Consider the following 20,179-nt stretch of genomic DNA (forward strand, 5'->3'; position numbering starts at 1 on the left):
TCACTGCAAATTTATCCTAAACCACAGTTCCCATATTTATTAATTATCAACTGCACTCCTTAAAACTGATATTTGTTAAATGGAATAGAAAACTATAAGGCCTATTTTCCATAGTATCTAGCACAATTCTGATGAATTTTTCTAGGAAAAATTACTATATGTTAAATTTATTAGATTCCTTTCTTGCTGACTCCAACAAGTAACCTCATTACACATTCAAAATCAGTTTGAAGTAGTTTTGGGCTGTTGACCAAATTGTACTTTGTTTTTCAAAATAAAGCCATAGAGAAATTTATAGTAAGAATCTACATATAGACTCAAATTAAGAAAAAACTCACTTTATACTCAGGCATACAGTATATAGTATTTTCTTGATGTTTCACAGTCATCATGTAATGATCAATTACTATACAGAAGACTGGAAATGTATAGGACCAATTGCTTCTTCAAATTTCAACTTAAAAAAACAAACTAAAATCAGGAGCCTGGGTTAAAATTATATGAATGACCTGAGAAAGAATAATAAATAACCATGTTCTATTTTACCAGGAAAAAAAAATTAGGAAGAACTCAATTCTTTAGACGTGAGATAAGAACTAAGGCAGAAGGATGTCAACAAATTCTAAAAGACTTTGAAATTACTAATTCCTCGTTTTCTTTGATACTAAAATAAAATTTGAACTTACTTATTTTCTCTTCATTAGAACAATTCCCACTACTTTTCACATTTAAAACAAAGCATTAAAATACATTTTGTTTCCCTAAATACAGTATGTCTAGATTCTAATAAAATAAAAATCTCTGTCAAAGTATGTTTTTCTCCAGCTGAAGATTTAAACCAAATTTGCCCCATCAGTAAACCAATTATTTAAAAACTACAGATTTTAATAACAGATTACTAAATAAATCACAAGTTACTTTGGGACATTATAAAAATGAAAAGCTTAAATATCTCTTAAGTACAAATTTTTGATATCAAGATGGGATCATATTTTTCTCATCAGGACAAGAGAATTTTTTTATCACTCTATTCATAAAAACAGATACTGTTAAGATGCTGCATTCTAGATTATGTATACTTTCTAATAATCGACAACATAATTCCACTACTGGCTGAATTCTATTCAAAATACAGAACTTCCTAAAAATCCAAATGGGAGACCATTCACCCCCTCAACCAGTCTACCAGTGTTACTGAATGTTTTCATGCACGTTGTGAATGCTCCACTGCAATTCACATGGAGGTATTGCCCCCTCTTTTACCAACAGCCAAAATGTCTTTATTCACTTGAAAAAAAGCACACATTGCCTACTCATAGGTAAGTCATTCATAGACCTATGCTTTTCCACTTCTTTTTCAACTCAAGCATGTTTTTTTTTTTAAAGATTATTTATTTATTCATGAGAGACACACAGAAAGAGGCAGAGACATAGGTAAGGGAGAAGCAGGCTCCACGGGATCCCTATGTGGAACTAAATACCAAGACTCAGGGATCAAGACCTAAGCCAAAGGCAGAAGCTCAACCACTGAGCCACCCAGGTGCCCTACTTTTTTTTTTTTTTTAAGGATTTTATTTATCCATTTGAGAGAGACAGCATGAGAGAGACAGAGAGAACTCGAGCATGAGACAGGGCAGGAGGAGAGAGAGAAGCAGATTCCCTGCTGAGCAGGGAGCTGGACCCCCAGGTCTTGATCCCAGGACCCTGTGATCATGACCTGAGCCAAAGGCAGAAGACAGATGCTAAACTGACTGAGCCACCCAGGTGCCCCAAAACATGCTTTTACATTTCAAGGCTAGCTGTAATACAGGTGGAAGGGTGAAGAAATGAAATGAATAAATGAAAGATGAAAACTACAGAAAATCACTGTGGTTCTAACAACACAACACTGAAAGAAAATGAAGTAAAAGAGTACATTTTAATATGTCAGTAAATAAGGCATGTGGAAAGGTATAAGAGGGAAAAAGCTTGTCTTCTTTGGAGGCAGGAGAAAGGAACTGTGGCAGGTGATCTGACCAGGCAAAAGAAAACCAACCAAATAGGATTTAGCCTCATGGGGATTAATTATTGACCCTACTGGTCAAGAGAGTCAGAAATTTTTTTCATCAAATATTAACTTTCAACTACTCTGTTTTGCAATTTCTAAGGCATTTTAAAGCATCCCCATCTATTTTCAGGCTTTTAAAATTTTTTTCTTTTTATTTCAAAATCATCTTCAGTCAATTATTCCTGCTTTTTTAGGATTTTCTTCCTATATATTTTTTTCTCTTTATTTTCAGACTATTTTTCCTACTCTTCTATATTTGTGATAGGGAAAAAGCAGAGCTTAAATGTATGTAAATGTAACATAAATGGTCAATAACCGAAATGGCTAAAAAGGAAGATTAGCCGGAATTAGCTAAAGAGCTACAAAATAATCTCAAATCACAAAGTTTCCAACACTAGAAAACATGATTTGGTAGTATTACTTTGACCAAACTGTTTTGTTGAGAAATGTCCTTTAATCCAAATTTTGGCATGAAGCACAGATCTGTAGAGTAATCAATAACATTCACAAATTAATTTCATCCAGATTTAATGCATGGTGGCTGAAAAAAAAAAAAAGAGTCTAAAGCAAGTTTTAATTTGGAAGTTGGAAAAATAAACCAGGGATACTTATTGATCAGGGAGGGGGAAAGGGCATAGATATTACTTTTTCTATGACTGGGTTAGGAATCCTAGAAATCAACTAATCCTGTTCCCCAACTCTAAGCAAAAAGCTACAAATTATTAGCCCCTTGAGGCCACCAACAACAGGAGTGCCTGCAGCCTTTGCCAACTGACCAGCTTTACTATAAAGTACCAGAGGCCTAGGCCTCTCTTCTTTAACATTAATGGCAACTATCCAAATAAATTCTGAATTTTTCTGTATTTCTTTTACACCATGCCATCTCTGGCAGTTCTTCTCCCTCTCAATACTTTTCATTTAGGCCTCCAGAATTCCCATTATATATTTTTTAACTCACCTCTCCCCCCATACACATATACACACAGCCTCTTCAGATCTTCACATAATGCTGTCATCTCTCTAGCTTAATTAAATCTTAGTTACTGAAGGACAGCACTTTTCAAACTTTTTTCAAAATGGATGCTGCATATTTTTCCACACTCCACTACTATCACCAGAAAAGGCTTCAGTCTTAGTGCAGCTCCATATTACCACTTCCAATTTCATCACTCCAATGAAGAAAAAAATACCTTCTCCTTTGAGGTTCATGCCTTCCAGCTAGTTTATCCTTGTCCCTTCCATCTACTTAACCTTCTAGTCATCTCTCACATCCAACTCTGGTTCCTGGCTTGCAAGCCTTCTCCAGTCAATCCCATCATCAACATCCATGTGGGATGATCTACATAAAACTTAACCGCAGTATTTGAGCTCCATTCCACTTCAATTCCTCAGCCTTGCCCATAGTTACTCTCTGCCTCTGAAACCTGAACTGCAATCTCTCTCTCACTCCATGATTGAAACCTCCTATCCTTCCAATCCCCCTCTCATTACTCCCTCTGTTCTTCAATTGTATTAAGAAACTGGAGGGGCACGTGGGTGGCTCAGTCGGTTAAGCGACTGACTCTTGATTTCGGCTCAAATCATGAGTCAGGGTCCCAAGATGGAGCCCCATGTCCCGCTCTGAGCTCAGCAGTCTGCTTGTCCCTCTCCCTTGCTCCTATCACCACTCTCTCTCTCAAATCAAGCAATCAAATCCTTGAAAGGAAGGAAGAATGAAAGAAAGAACGAAAGAACGAAAGGAAAGAAAGAAGCTGGACAGCCCCTCCTTATCAATTCCCTTCTGGGTATCTTTGTTTCTTACAGTTTTAAAGGTATTCCACCATCCACCCACCTTTTTAAAACATTTTTTATGTATTTATTCATGAGAGACAGAGACAGAGAGAGGCATAGAGAGGGAGAAGCAGGCTCCATGGAGGTAGCCCGACGTGGGATGCCAGGTCTCCAGGATCACACCCTGGGCTGAAGGCAGTGCTAAACCGCTGAGCCACAGGGGCTGCCCCATCCACCCACTTTTTAAACATCTTAAATTACTTTGCCCTTTTGTCCTCTTCTACCTAAGGGAAAACTGCCAAGTCTTGGATGAGTTGGGTTCTAAACTTGGGTGCTTACTATAAAGTTATCAAAATGGCCCAGTGCTACTACAAATTCACCATCTCCAACTGAGTCGTGGGCATTCCCCAGCAATCCTATTAAACATTCTCTCTCCCATGCTCCTCAGTGAAGATTTCAAATAGTCCCCTTTTTCTTGAACCCTTTACTCACTTTATCTCTTAGTTATCAAATTTGTGTCCAATTTCAGAGAAAATCAAGGCCTTCAGACCAAACTTCACTTTTTTGCTCCTCTCCATCCACATCCACACCAGTATGCATCTTTAAACTTCTCCCCATCTCAGGGAAGAAGTACTCCTCCTATCCTTTACTAAAGGATCCCACTGCATCTCACTCCCCCACCCTCTTAATTTCAATCACCCTCCTCATCTCTCCCATGGTCCTACTGTTTTGTCTGCCTCTGGCTCTCCATTGGGTCTTTCCTTTGAGCATATAAACATACTTACATGTCTTTAAGGTCTTAAAAATCCAAACAAGAAACTTTCCCTTACTCCTCATCCCTGTTTCTACCCTGGATCTTCTCTGAAGAGCATGGTCTTTCATCACTACATACCTGGTGATTAAAACATTGTTACTAATGAATGTTTACTGGATTAATGATATAGTTTCTAAAACATATCTTGACACTAATTTATATAGTAATGACAATAAACTTATACTGCTGGGATCCCTGGGTGGCGCAGCGGTTTGGCGCCTGCCTTTGGCCCAGGGCGCGATCCCGGAGACCCGGGATGGAATCCCACATCGGGTTCCCGGTGCATGGAGCCTGCTTCTCCCTCTGCCTGTGTCTCTGCTTCTCTCTCTGTCTCTGTGTGTGACTATCATAAATAAATAAAAAATTAAAAAAAATTAATTTATACTGCTTTATTTACAGTTTACAAAATATGTACTTTTACATACATAAACCGATATGATTCTCAGAGGCATCCTTGGAGTTTGGTAGGGCAGATTTTGTCCCCACTTCAGAAATGGGATAAGAGGTTCAGAGAAGTTAAATGGATTTCTCAAGGTGTAAGAGGTAGAACCATAGTTGAAATTGAGGTCTTCAGGGCAGCCCAGGTGGTTCAGCGGTTTAGTGCCGCCTTCAGTCCAGGGCATGATCCTGGAGACCCAGGATTGAGTCCCACGTCGGGATCCCGGCATGGAGCCTGCTTCTCCCTCTGCCTTTCTCTCTCTCTCCCTTTCTCTTTCTCTGTCTCTCATGAATAAATAAATAAAATCTTAAAAAAAAAAAAAAAAAGAAAGAAAGAAATTGAGGTCTTCATAATGCTACTCCAATACAATCTGCTTTATACCAACAAAATGGCAATGCTCTTCTGACTGAGTCATCAAAAGTTTTCTCATCATGAAAATAGGTATAACCCACTCTCAGTGCCAGGAGTAGAAGCATGCATTGGCCACATGCTCTAAGAAAAGATTCAATAAATCCTATAGCACAGTTTTCAAACTTTCAAGGTACCCCTTGGATTCCTTTTAAATCTGTGGTAGTTGTTTGAATGCAGCACCTTCCCTTAAAACTGGTTCCCCCTTCCTGTCTTATTTTTGACATGGTTATCACCATTCTGTCACTGGAACTTAAAATTTTAGTGTCATTGTTCTCTCTCAGGACTCCCAAGTCCTATTGATTCTTCAAATTCTTTTCATTTTCACACACCCCCATTGCTGCGATGCTAGTCAAGTCTTATCACTTTGTGTACTAAAAACAATCTAACTCAGCTCTACTTTCCCTCCCTGTTGACTGTATAAAACACTGCTAGATTAACCTACTCAAAAATTTGGGGTAGTCTCTTAAGAACTAAAGAATAAAAGGGAGGAAGCATCAAACTTATTTCTAAGGTCCTTCATTTGACCATTCCCAGTCTTTTACATATCATTCCAATCTGCCTCCAACTACAATTGTTCAATTTAATCAATCCTTAAAGCAAAATTAGTTTGTTTCCTTCAAAAGTTGTATTCTTCTACCTGTTCCCACAACCAATCATTGATCCAATATATCTGCTTCCAATATTCAGAATTTGCATCATATCTGGTTTCTCTCTTTCCCTTAATTCATGCCTTGGTCATTCTGCACTTGGTCCTCAGATGTTGAATAAAGACTTTTTCCCCCTAGAATTACTACAATTTTTTCATTTTGCCCACTCTACAACACTCAGAATACTCTAAAATGTTATAATCTTCTGACACCTTGATTTAAGCCTCTCCCTTCCTAATATTTTGTTCTACATAATACCATGTTACCTTTCAAAAACCAAGATACTGGATCATTCTTCTGTTTTAAAACCTTCAATAATAATGATGATGTCTACCACCGGTTAAGTATTTATCATGTGCCAGGCCATGCACTGAGGTACATACTTTACATGGTCTATCTCCATTAATCCTTCAAGAACCCCATTAATAATACTTTATTAACTCTATTTTACAGATGAGAACATTGAAGCTTGGTGATATTAAGTATCTTGTCCACACAGTGAAAAGGTTATCAAGATAAAGTTAGGAGTCAAACCCAGGCCAATTCCAAAGCCTCTTAATCATCCAGAAGCTACACTGCTTATTAGCTTAAGTGTCAGCTCCTCAACTTAGTGTACAAAAGACTGTTTCCAACTTCATCTTCTGCCACTTGTCGCCAAGCACTTTACACACTATTGTCACACATTTTCAAGCTTTTTTTTTTTTTTTTTCAAAACTCCATGCCTTTCTGCTGCTGGTTACTCTACTCTAGTCCTACCCTCTATCTGGAAAAATTCTACTCATCCTTCAAGGCACACCTCAAAACATAAATCCTCTCATTGTTGCTTTTTATCCAAATAAGAGAGTCAACTCCTTCTTTACAGTTCCAATAGCCTCTGTACATACTTTTTCTATTTACTTCCAATAATGTCTCCCCCACTAGACTGCCAGCACTCCGAGATAATCTTAATTATAGCTAATTAATTAATTATATCGAATCCAATTCTTGATCTTCCAGGCCTATTATGCTTTGGTACAAAGCAGGAACTCAATAAATGTTGCACCAATCCTCTGCCTTTTTAAATCCTACCCTTCCTTCAAGGCCTCCTTTTTCCTTGTATAAATCCCTATTAGACCATCCCAATCCAGAGTCATCACTACCTCCTTTGAACTCAAACAAGTCACTGGCTCTGTCACTTATCTAGCAATTATTAATGACATCCAAACTTATGACATATATAAATAACTTTTCATGAGTACTTATTTCTCCAAGGACCAAGATTGTTCTTTTTTTTTTATACTTCTGTTGTTTCCCTATAGTTTTTAGCATACAGCAGGCATTTAATAAATATTTGCTATTTGATTAATGTTCTAAAATAAATTTTCTATAACATAAAAGGATGCCCAATTATATTCAGCTAATTTTATGTGTGTAAATAAACATTTTTATGATAAAATGAAGTCATTTGGTTGGTATGAAAATACACCTCATTTAATAAATCAAGATTCTTTTCACCAATCTTTTCCTTACAACTCTTGCTAATTCATTTCCTACTTGAACCTGAAGTTTTGCCTTACTTCTTACTGAGCAGCTATATTTCTTTCTTGGCATTTTCCCTTTAAGATGACTTGTTACCACCGTATTCTCTTTCCTTCCCTTCCTCCGTTCCTCCTTCCATCTTTTTCTGTCTCTGTCTCTCTTATATACACACTCTCAGACCCTATTTTCTCTTTTTCTTTGCTTTCCCTGGGACACATGGTACTGAAGATTTATTTTAGAATGCTTAACAGTTTAATGGGAGTGGAAGGAAAAAGAAAAATAATTCAATGGGCAGCCCAGGTGGCTCAGCGGTTTAGCGCCACCTTCAGCCCGGGGTGTGGTCCTGGAGATCCAGAATCGTGTCCTATGTGGGGCTCCCTGCATAAAGCCGGCTTCTCCCTCTGCCTGTGTCTCTGCCTGCCTCTCTCTCTCTCATGATTAAATAAATAAAATCTTTAAAAAAAAATCGTTTTCAAGAGTTATCTTTTTAGATAGGTAAGTCCACAAAATACATTTTGTTAACAAAATTTAAAATTCAAGTTGCTTTAAAATATGATGAAATAGTCTAGCAAGAAACACTGGTAGCCATGTGACCCAAAGACCTATGTGGGTCATCTAACAATCTGTAATGAAAATAAGCAATCCTAATAAAGCTAGGTACTGGAAAACACTTGAGCCAAATGACCTCAGACTTATAAGCAGGGCAGCTGGCAACAGAACTGAAATGAATCGCAAGGCTGCCCATCAGAAATACATCAGCTTAAAAAACTTAACAAACACTTCAGCATTTTGGTTCACTCTGAAAGTCTGATAATTTAAGAGATAAGCTTAATAAAACCTAGGAAATAAAGAGAATATATTGAATGCAAAAGAAAGTCACATTGTGCATACTAAAATGAATATAAACACAATACAGACAATGCTTTCTCAGTGATAAAGGTGAATTCTTATATCAAGACTAACAGATTCAATAATCTCAAGAGACAATTGAATTTAAGAAATCCATGACCTCATCTATATAGCAAAAAGTAAATTTTTAAAACATCTGGAAATAAAAGGTAGTATCTGGATAATTCAGATCAGGAAATTTGGGAAGGGGGAGGAGAGCAAAGTACATAAATTCAGGGTTTTTTGCTTTAATTACCCATATCAATTTTGCTCATGTAGCAGTAAGGCATTCATGCAGATACAATTAGCCATTTTTCCTAATTTGTTTCCATTTTCTTATTTCCAGCTTATTTTAGCTGAATAGAAAAAATGCTTAAGAGAAAATAGTTAAGAGGACATACTATCTCACCTAAACCACTGGGCTATAGCAACTCTCAAACAGAAGAATTTGACCTGAGCCAGCAGCAGCTGGAGTAGGCTCAGAAAAGAAATTGCTGGGGTGCCCAGGAGGCTCAGTCAGTTAAGCATCTGCCTTCAGCTCAGGTCATGATCCTGGAGTCTTGGGCTTATTAAGTCCAGCATTGGGGTCCCTGCTTAGCAGGGAGTCTGCTTATCCCTCGCTTTCTGCCCCTCCCCCACTCCATGCTCTATTGCTAATAAATAAATAAAATATTTTAAAAAAAAGAAATGAAACTTGCTTTAACTAGCCAGAAAAACCTGATCGCCCATGATCAGCAATATAGAATCACCATTAATTATTTCAGTGAAGGCAGCCCTGGTGGCGCAGCGGTTTGGCGCCGCCTGCAGCCCAGGGTGTGATCCTGGAGACCCAGGATCGACTCCCACGTCAGGCTCCCTGCATGGAGCCAGCTTGTGTCTCTGCCTCTCTCTCTCTCTCTGGGTCTCTCATGAATAAATAAATAAAATCTTTTAAAAAAAATATTATTTCATTGAAAAGTTAATCAAATTAATACATGAATCCCCTACGGTATTCCAAGATCTCAAATTTCATATGAAATGGAACTTTAGGCACATATTAAACACAGAAAGATCTACAGCCCCTTTGAAACCATCATGACCATAATATATAGGCCTCCTGATTAGAAGTTTAAGAGTGTGAAATTTAGAAACAAAAAGGAAGTTTCAGGGAGTAAAAGACTACCTGTATTCAGTGCCAACGATGATCTACATATTACTACTATGCAAAACTAGCACATACTTAAGCTTGTAAGAAACCTGGATTTTAACAAGCTGGACTAGCATTGTAGTCATATATGTTCTGACAAGGGCGTTCTCTATCATTAAATATAACATTATTGTACAATTATCAAAAGAAGGCAGGCAAGAAGCCTCAAGATGAAATTCAAAAGGAGTCATGATGTCAAGGTCCTGGGATCAGGCCCCGGATTGAACTCTGTTCAGCATCAAGTCCGCTTCTCCCTCGCTCTCTGTGATCTCTCTCTCTCAAATAAATAAATCTTAAAAAAAGGAAAGAAATCCAAAAGTGGATTTCTGTATGAACGGTGAATTTCCCTGTAATTTCTGAGGAAGCCACAGCAGAGACTCCATGAGCAGTGCAAACCAGTCTGTTGCCACCATCTCTAAACATGTGATCCATATGGGGCATTCCAGCTGCTAACAAATTCCATAAAGAAATGAAAGTTGTCTTGGTGAAGAATATGCTACTAAACACATGAGATCTTATACCCACGAGCTCTATTTAACTGTAATTTTCTACACCAAAAAGCTCCTTTCCTCTTTACCTAAATCAAGTGACTTTTATTCCATACCAAACACCTGCTATGGTGGCTATCTTGGACTCCAACTCACCCCTAAAGAATATGCCTTATGTTTGGAATTTTATTTTTTTTAAAGAATTTATTTATTTATTCATGAGAGACAGAGAGAGAGAGACAGAGAGAGAGAGAAAGGCAGAGACACAGGCAGAGGGAGAAGCAGGCTCCATGCAGGGAGCCTGAGGTGGGACTCGATCCCGGGGCTCCAGGATCATGTCCTGGCCGAAGGCAGGAGCTAAACCACTGAGCCACCCAGGGATCCCCCTGGAATCTTATTTTTACTACATTAAAGCAGTACAGGAAAACATTATCATATATATGCCAAAAAAAAAAAAAAAAAAAAAAAAACAGAAGATTCACAAGCATAAGGTTAGCACAAACTAATTGTTAGGGAATAGGACTCCCTGTCCCAATAGTAGGGTGAAAAGTGCCTACGGAAATGAATATACAACACAGATATATAGTCAGAAAATGAAGAGGCAGCCCATGTTTCTGTTCCCAATCCCCACAAAACTCCAGTATTTAATGTTAATGATCAGCAATATAGAATCACCATTAATAATTTCACTGAAATTACTAATCTTAACTACCAATCTTTTTTTCCCCTTTTTATAAAGCTTTCTCAGGACAAGGATTCCATAATCTCCATAATCTCTTTATTCAGTTCATTCGCCTGGCCCAACTGGATATACTACTAACTTTTAAAAATTATCTACATAAGCCTGGATATAAATCAGTGTTATTATTGAGTCTCAAATTGAAAAATTAAAATAAAAAAAAAAACCACAAAGGAAAAAGGTTTTCTTGTTTTTAAATCTTTTAATGGAAACGTATCTGGTCAAATTTCAAAAACTGTACTAACAGTGTTTAAACATTGTGCCAGTATATTTGAGAAGCTGAATGAAAATTATCTAGTCTTCCAAAATAAGTATACAATAAAACTTTATTCTAAAACGATGTCAATTTATTGACCAAGCTACATGGTATAAAGAAAAATCATTTCAAATTGTTTTTCATCTCCACAGCGGTGTTTGAAGTTGATAAGACTCTCCCAGAGAGCATGGAAATCTTAGGCAACAGTAAATTTGCCCTCAATTTCTCTATTCTAAATTAATCTGCTGACCTGTTGTCAGTAAACACACACAAATTCTGCCCCAGTGAGAAGTATTTAATTTTTTCTGCTATGGGTGTGTGTTCGCAAGGTGAAGGGTTGGCCTTTGACCAAACGGTGCTGACGGTTTTCTAAGTAAATGCTTTTTCCTATCCACGAGGCGTTTTTCCTTTGATGCTGCCTTGTTCTCCATCTATTCTGCACTTAACGCTGGGGCCCCCAAATCCTGCCTCGTCTCTTCACCCTCAGTCCAATCCCACATGGTTCCCCCAGTTGCCGCGTGGAGTGACACCTGAGGGCCAAGCGCGAACCCCTGCGGCTGGCGCTAACTAGGCGCGAACCGGGCTGACGGCTGTCACTGGGGAGCAGGCGTGGGCCAAAGCCGAGGTGAATTCTGACGGCTCATCGCCCGGCCCCGCGTGGCTGAAGGTCTCCAAGCCCCTCGGTCCGCCCAGGGAAGCCAGGCGTGCAGCTGTCGCGGGGCAGGAAGCGAATCGCGGCCTCTGGGCCGCTTTGACAGGCCCAGGAGAAAAAGAAAGGGGCTCACTGCGGCTAGGAGACACCCCTACGTCTAGGAGACCTCAGGAGCGAAACCCCCGCCTCGGGCCTGAAGGCAAGCCAGAGCCCGCGGAGCCGTCGCTACCGACTCAGCCCAGCCCAGCAGGGGCCCGCCCAGGGGCCACTCCCCAAGGGAGGCAGCCAGTTACTCGCCCGCCCTTCCGGGCCCGCTCCGGAGGGGACGGTCTCCCGCCCGCCCTCACACACAGCTCCTCAGGCCAGGCCCCCAGGGCTTCGTCCACCTCTCACCTTTGACGACGCGGTCAGCCCCGGGAGGGGGCGGCGGGGGCGGGGGTGGGGGCGGTGCAGCCCGGGCCGGCTCCGGGGCGGCCATGCTGGGCCCGGGGCTCGGCTAGGCGCTGGGCCGGGCGGGGTTGGGGGCGGGGGCGGCGGCTACCAGAGCCAAGCGGCGGCGCCGCCGGGGAACATGGCGGACCCTCTTTCCCTACAGAGGGGCTAAGACCGGCATGCACCGCGCTTGCGGGGGCGGGGGCGGGGCAGACTCTAGGGACCTGAGCAAAATTACTGAGGCTGGGAGAGAAACAGGACGAGGCCAAGGGATCAGGTTAAAATTCTAGGCAGACAGAAACAATAGAGAATGAAGAAGGAAGGAAGGCTATTACTAGAAGCTGCCGTGAATGAGTGCTAGGAAACAGGACATTGGTTCTCATGGAGCTCCAAAGATGGGGAGAATTAAACCTCAGAATCTAATAGAGAAAAAATATATCACAGTTTGGCTACTAAATCTGGGTACTTTGGTTGTTAAACGGATAGGAAAATAGACGAGGCATTGCACGTTCTAGCGAGAAGTGACTGTACAAAATGGAGTTTGAGAAGCTGGCCCTTACGTTTAGAGCCTAGAACTGTCAGGAGTCTGAAGGTATAGGGTTAGAATAAAGTTAGAACAGAATAGGTCCAAAGGTAAAGAATCAAAAGGGTAAGTGGAAAGGAAGGGATGACACCAAGAGATGTTCAAAGTGTACAGAATTCACCTGAAAAGGAGTCTCCTTCTCAATCCATTCAGAAAACAGAGATTTGTAAGGCAAAGGAGTATATAGAGAATTAGAAATTGGACATTAGCTTCTCATAAGAAATACCTCATAGGGTACTTCTGTGCACATACAGAATCTGAGCCCAGGCAACTTATTGGAAACTTTATAGGGGTGGACCTTCATGAGAAAGGGGATAGTGGGATAAAAACTGTTCAATCAATAATTATTAGAAGGTGTGTGTATGACAGTAAAAGGTGTACCGAATCATGGGCAGAGACCAGTGTGTCCACTAAGATCTATATGTCTTGATGGCATAGTATCCAAGTGGGGTGAGAAATTCCTGCCCATCTTCCTGCTGTATACTTAGTGTGTTCAGAATTTGTTCACAATGGACGATGTTAATTAGGTAAGCAGTGGTCCAAAGGTCTCAACACTTTTCTACTTCTGTCAATCTCCAATGATCTTGAGACCTGGGATAAAAGAGGGGTATTCTTGGCAAAGGGAGCCCACAGCATATCTTTTAGAAGGAGAATTTGGGAGTGAAACAGAGGTGAAAATGGATCATTCTGGGCAATAATTGTTCCTCTTCACCATCCACAGCCACCTGCTTTAAAGACTTGAGGACCACCAGAGGAAGTGCAGAAGTTGAACAAGGAAGGCAAGGGAAGGGGAGGCCATGGGAAGAGAGCAAGGAAGGGACAGGAGGCATATTACAAACTTGTAAAAGGAGAGCACCAAGAGTACATAGATTGGGAGTGAGAGGGCTTTCTAAGAGGGGTATGAATGGGAAAATCTCTCTAAGGAGGAAAGGAGAAAGTATGCAATATACGGTGTGCCTCCAAGCAGAAAAGAAATAGGAATATACTAGCAGCAGTAATAACAAGGAAAGTCACTCCACTTTAAAGGCCCACTGATTCCTACCTTCATTATATATCCTTCAACTATCCTTAAACTATTTAGCTCCTCACCTTCACTCAAAAGCCACACACACACACACACACACACACACACACACACATACACACACACGTTTGTCCCAAGGCTCTCTCTTTGGGAGCCCCAGGCCACTGGGAATTGGTATTTTTTGCTTATCCAGGCCTTCCCCCCCACCCTCAATATAAAAGAGCAAGACCATACAAAAGGCATTAAATAGACAATTAAATGACAAGGAATTAAATACAACTATCTTAAAGATTTATTAATGAAAAATACTTTACAAAACCAGTATGTTTGGCCCTAAAATAGTTTAGCTGACTCTGAGGGTTTACAACAGTGACTGAGCAAGTGGCAGTAATGGCTCTGCTGCTGAGGACAGGAAGGTGTGTGAGTGTGCCGGATTCCATCTGTTCAGAAGGACAAATATTATGTTGGCAGCTCTGCATTGTAGGCCTAAGGTTTGGGGGCACAGGGAAGGCTGACAGTCCACGATACCTGGGCAGGTAGGCTGTTCTGAATGATATGGTCAGGACCATGACCACAAGCTACATGCCCCTCCAAGGATGGGGTATGGGGAAGACAGAAGGCCAGGTAATAGGGATAGGTAGGTAAAACAAAGAACAGAAGTTGGCAGTATAGTAGGGAACAGAGGATGAAGGCTGAAGTGCAGGTGGGGGCATAAGGGATCCAGGAATAAAATAGTGACACTAAGATCCTAAGGAATGGCTAGTGTCCAGGGTAATATGGATTTATCTTTAAAGTGGCTCAAAGCCCTAAACAGCAATTGCTTTCTTTTGCTAGCTGAATGAAAATTGGAATTTTAAATATTTCTCTCAAAGAGCTAGGTGTTGTTAGGGGTTCCAGGTACTCCTAGGAGAAACTGCCAACTCTATGTTGAGATGAAACTAGCACAACCCTGGCAGGGAGATGCAGGGTGCCAACCAACCCCTCCACAGTATAGTTTAATAGAGAAAGCTGTGGCTCCAGGAAAGGAAAGGGGTGACCCCTTACCACCTATTGTGCTGTAGGGCCCTAGCCCTTATCTGCTCTCTTCCAGGAGCATCTGCTAGAACAAACAGAAACTCCTCTCCCCGTATCCTCCTGTGCCCAGATTGTGGGGCATAACTGGTTTGCCTCCAGTCATCATCTGGGGGCATATCTACTCGTCGAGGACCAGGGACTCGAGACCCAGGAACAGGACCCAAATTCCAAGCTGACTTCAGGGGTACATGAAGACTGCTTGATGGTGGAGACACAGGATAAACAACAGGAGGGTAGGAGGAAGAATGGAAAAGATCCCCCCAGGACTGAGCATGAGGAACCTGAAGGCCATGGTGCCTTTCTGGTAGTGTGGCAGTGTGTGTTGGCTGAGGCTTGCACACTGGAGTACTCAGGAATCTTGCCCCAATATGCTGGTTGGTCTCTGACCATGGCCCCCATGAGGCATCTGTTCTGGAACGATGTGGGAGACTCTGGTAGTTCAGAGTCCTTCCTGTGTACTTGACCCCCTGGCAAGTTTCACCCCTGTCACACATAGCCAGAAACTGCTGGACACTCCTCGAAGTTCCTGGGAAGAGAAAAAGAAACCCAAAGATTAAGCATCTTCAGTAAACCATTCTCCTTCCCAAAGAACCTTTCCTGACTGTTCCTCTCAACTCCCCATACCTCCAAGAGCATATACCTAAGGGAAAGAAGCCTAGCTTTGCTTTTAATTTCATTTTTAAAAATTCTTAATACACATCAAAATCAAGTCTCTTACCTCCAACCTGGGCAAAAATTGCCATACTTCCACCTCACTCTACTATAACTCTTCCTCCGCTTCCTCCCAAATGGCTCCCTGATATTACAAATATATACTCTCACTGTAACAACTCTACTCCTAGAGTCACCACTCCAAAACATCACTCTGCTTTTCTTAATATGGTACTTTCACTCCAGTTAATCTGTTTCTGCTTACATTCTTGCTCAGTCTCTAAGATCTCTGTTTTTGTTCACACTACTCCTACCACATACACAGTGTGGAATGCCTTTTCTATACATTAATTCCTCTTTACTTAAAAGAAACAAAATACATTATTTTAAAAAGTAACTCTATTTTTTTAAGTAGGCTCCACGCCCAGCATGGAGCCCAATGCGGGTCTTGAACTCATGACCCCAAGATCAAGATCTGAGCTGAAATCAAGAGTTGGATGCCCAACTGCCTGAGCCACCCAGGCGCACTGCAAAAGAAATCACTTATAAAAATACTTTCCATTCTTTATTTTATAACTCATCCATATCTGCAGTATATTCTTGTATGTATATTCTGATAGTTGCAGCTCTGAGCTCTTTAAAAAACAAGAGCTGACTTCTTTCTCCCTATGTTCACTATAGCATTTAATGCAGAATAGGCTTCACTAATTGCTGCCTGATGGAACAGATGCCCCTAACAACTGTCAAAGAGGGGTGGTTACCTGGCTGCTCCACTGAGTAATAGGAAGTTCATCTATCCAGAAGGCCTGTTTACCCAAACCTCCCTAAAATTTGGACACATATTAATAATACCACTCTTACATTCTGTTCTAAAACCACAACCACACCCTGCCCCAGGGCACCCTGTAAGCCAGGGTTTCTCAATCTCAATACTACTGATACTTGAACTGATACTACCTGTTGAGGGTGTGGGGTACAGGTAAACTGCCCTGTGCATTCATTATAGGATGTTTAGCAGCATCCCTGGTTTCCACTCACTAGATGCCAGTAGTACCTTTCCTTTCCCATTGAGAATCCCTGCTTTAAGCAGACTCGGTCTCTTTGTGAGGAAAAACAGTAGCAAATCTTGCAATGGAGTGTCAAAGAATGCCTGAAGGATGCTATCCACCTTCCCCAAGATTGCCGGCCTGTATACATGGCACAGGTATTCCATACACAGGGTCTCCCCAGGTCTCCCATTATCTCCTTATCTTCCTAGACCATCCCTCAGCTGAGACTCAGGGGATAGTAGGAGAGAAACTAGCTAAGAGAGATGATATTTTGTTTTGGGAGGATCCTAAAGATTGGGTATTAACTCCCCTTGGTTGCTTAAAAGCTTATCTTATCATGATAGACCCTCTTCATTTTCTTGGGTAGTTAGACTAAGGATCTAGACCAGCCAACCATATTGACTAAGTAATGATTCAATCACAATTTATCTAGACCAATGTTTGATCTTCTAGTTGTAATTCATATCCCTTCACCACCCACCTTGGGACTCTAGCACCCATCCCACAATAGAGTGTACTGATTTGATCCTTCTAGGTTATCTCTGGAAAAGTACCACATTATGGTACATGATAATTAGATTTGGGGAGAATTACCTGGGGGTCTATGGGGCTCCCCTGCCATGCTGGGCATCAAGACATCTGGGGACAGGAACTGTGGTTGGGGTGGGTACAGTTGGGGACCAAGGAGAAACACAGGAGGGTCATGGATGACAGGGAGGGAAGAGGAGCTGGAACAACGGTGCCCGGTTTCCAAAGGCTTTTTCCTCGCATTTGATGAATCCTTATAGTGAGACAAGACAAAAAAACATAAAGATGAGGATTAACACACAGCAGGATATGGTTGGGTAAACACAGTGAGGCACGCAGGGAGAGATGGAGGGGATTAGAGTACCAATATGCCTAGTTCTGGAGAGGAACCCAATTTACTCAGTCCCTCTTCCCATCACCCCTCTAGGAACATCCAGACCATTATGAACTGGAGACATGGAACTTCAGATCCTCTTCCTTTATCTTTCTCATAGCCCTCATCTTCCCAACCATACCCTCTAGGTCTTTGGCAAACTCTTTAATGCTAACGGTAGACACAAATTTAAAAATAGAGAAGAAATAAGAAAAAAATCAAAAAGCCCGAGAGACTGAAAAAAGAAAATTCTGTACACTCACTAAATACTCTGAACTAAAAATGTATCTCCTTAAATGTACAATCAGGAGCTCTACTAGTCCACCTTCTCACCTGTCACTGCTACATTCCAGTTTCGTCTTTTGCCAGTCAAGCAAGACACCAATATCCTTCCAAATTCTACCTCCTGGTACCACATTTTCCTAAGTCACCTCGATTCAAATGCTGACATTGCCCTTAATTTTTCACTGCTCATCCACAATTCCATTAGATACCTTTGTCAAGGACTATCATTTTTACCTATAGGTTTCATATTTAAACTCAAGTGGGCCACTGTAACAGCCTCCAATCTGATCTACCTACCTCCAAGCCTGCTACTTCTTACTGTGGCCTGCAAGTTCCCATGTGATAGCAATACTGATCTTTGTCACTTTAACTCTAGCCTTGCTGTGCCTTTTTCACTATAAGTTTCTTAATGTTCCTCAAACGCACCAAACTCATTCCAATTCAGGGCCTTTTCATTTATTATTTTTGTTACCTGGAATAGTCTTCCCATGACTCATACCATCCTATCACTGATGTTATTTTCTTAGAGCTGATTTCCCTTACTACTCTATCAAAAATAGCCCTGAGAATAACCACTATTACCTCTTTACTCCTTTTCCCATTGGTTTTTTATTCTTCTCGATCACACACATTGTCTGGGGTTTACTTATTATTTATTATCTTTCTCTCCTGGTGAATACATTTCTTTTTACTCCAGTATTCCCAGCACCCTCAACAAGACCTGAAACATTACAGGCATTACATTATTACATTAAATGAAATAATCTATATGCCAGTATATCTTATTTCCTAACTAGGTTGTAAGCTATTCAAGGGCAGAATTGTGTTATTTCATCAGTGTATGCTCATAGCACCTACTACAGCATGGTATATATTAGGCATTTACCATCAGCCTAAGGGCCAGGTGCCAATCCTCTCAGTAAGTGACACAACCAACTATTCCTATCTTCTGCACAAAAGAAAGTGATGCCACATTTTCTTGGTTTCCCCTTTTATCTCTCTGGTCCTCACTCCTTTTAAGGTTCTTCAGATGAACCACTTAAATATGGTACTCATCAGGGATATGTCCTGGCTCTTCTCCTCTTTTCAATATCCTTTTCCCTCTTCAATGGCTGTGATTCTTGAATCTTGATTTCAAGCTTCTGTGTTACATCCAAAGGCCTACCAGATATCTCAAGCATAATATATCTAAAATTATATATAGCTCTTCCCTCAAATACATCATTATCAACGCGTAATTCTTGGGTTGATTCTCCGTGATCCTCCTCTCCCCATATCCAATCAGACACCAAGTCCCAATGACTTTTACTTCCTCTTTGGCTCTAAACACTTCTCTCTATCCTCCCAAACCCAGTACTGCGGTTCATGGTATGACTCTTGTTTATATTCTTTCCAGTCTCATTTGTCACCACTGTCCTTCCCTCACCAGAATTTAATCTTGCCATACCAAATGAGCTACTTTTGATTCAGTGGGTATCTGCTTCAAGTTCCTTTACCTGTTATATTTGTTATACTTCCTTCAGGAAGCCTTCCCTGATCCCTCAAATCTGGTTTAGGTCCCTTCTATTATACTTCCATAGCATTAAATCCTATCATATAATTCTTTCTTTATCTGTCTCCCCAGGTAGACTGTAAAGGCCATGACTGCAGGGACTACATTTAGCTCACTGATCACTGTCATCCCCAGCACCTGGCACAATACCTAGAACATATCCTCAATAAGCATTTGTTTAAAAGAATGAATCTGAATAAATGAATGATATAGAAGTCAGGAGAAAGGAAGCCAACTCCCTAGAAAAATAACAATTTGCCATTAAATTCACTAACAGTACATGAGAACAAATGCTAGGCAGAAACAACTACCTTTCCCAAAAAAAATGGCAAGTTCTTCAGAGTTGTTTAGGAAAGTTTGAACAATAAATTGAAAAAAAAAAAAAATGACTGCTGCTTGAGAAGAAAACTGGATCTGAAAGGACTTAGTTTTCACTATATCCCCTTTCATACCTTTTAATTTTATATTATGTATTTAAAACTGGTTTTTAAGTTTTTATTGAACTGACCTTGTTCACTCATTAAAGTGAACAAACTTTAATGCACTGGAGCTTTGCATCCTGACCTCTATTATAATGAAAACTCAACTTGCCTTGGGCAAGTATGTGAAATTTCCAAAAGGATAATTTATAAACCTAGCCACTGAAACTATTTGAGTTTGTTTATTTCTTCTGACTTGGGTGTCCCTGCCCATTTCCCCTACAGATCACTGAATTGATTCCATATGAAAAGCCTCAAGGAATAAGACTTTAAGTCATTTTCCTTTTCTTGCTA

General features: G+C 40.6%; 2 protein-coding genes and 1 long non-coding RNA gene across 25 annotated transcripts in view; 1 reads left to right on the plus strand and 2 right to left on the minus strand.

The window, feature by feature from the left end:
• PPP3CB (protein phosphatase 3 catalytic subunit beta) overlaps positions 1 to 12,359 on the minus strand; it is a 52,231-nt gene extending 39,872 nt beyond the window's left edge. For all 7 annotated transcript variants that reach the window (XM_038534364.1, XM_038534363.1, XM_038534360.1 and 4 more), the window contains exon 1: positions 12,249 to 12,359. In XM_038534364.1, the coding sequence (XP_038390292.1) occupies positions 12,249 to 12,333 (85 nt within the window). In that variant the 5' untranslated portion in view covers positions 12,334 to 12,359. The remainder of the gene's footprint in view (positions 1 to 12,248) is intronic.
• A 75-nt stretch (positions 12,360 to 12,434) lies between these two features.
• On the plus strand, positions 12,435 to 15,559 carry LOC119871476. Its single transcript, XR_005357963.1, has 2 exons — positions 12,435 to 13,397; positions 14,985 to 15,559. It is a non-coding gene; the product is annotated as an uncharacterized LOC119871476 (long non-coding RNA).
• Positions 14,164 to 20,179, minus strand: part of USP54 (ubiquitin specific peptidase 54) — a 121,940-nt gene continuing 115,924 nt past the window's right edge. For 15 of the 17 annotated variants that reach the window (XM_038534345.1, XM_038534347.1, XM_038534343.1 and 12 more), the window contains 2 exons: positions 17,263 to 17,449; positions 14,164 to 15,494 (listed from right to left, as the gene is read on the minus strand). In XM_038534345.1, the coding sequence (XP_038390273.1) occupies positions 14,935 to 15,494; positions 17,263 to 17,449 (747 nt within the window). In that variant the 3' untranslated portion in view covers positions 14,164 to 14,934. The remainder of the gene's footprint in view (positions 15,495 to 17,262; positions 17,450 to 20,179) is intronic. The other 2 variants (XR_005357962.1, XM_038534354.1) reach the window with 2 other exon arrangements.

Source organism: Canis lupus, chromosome 4 (assembly GCF_011100685.1).
Source record: "Canis lupus familiaris isolate Mischka breed German Shepherd chromosome 4, alternate assembly UU_Cfam_GSD_1.0, whole genome shotgun sequence".
NCBI classification, from domain to species: domain Eukaryota; kingdom Metazoa; phylum Chordata; class Mammalia; order Carnivora; family Canidae; genus Canis; species Canis lupus.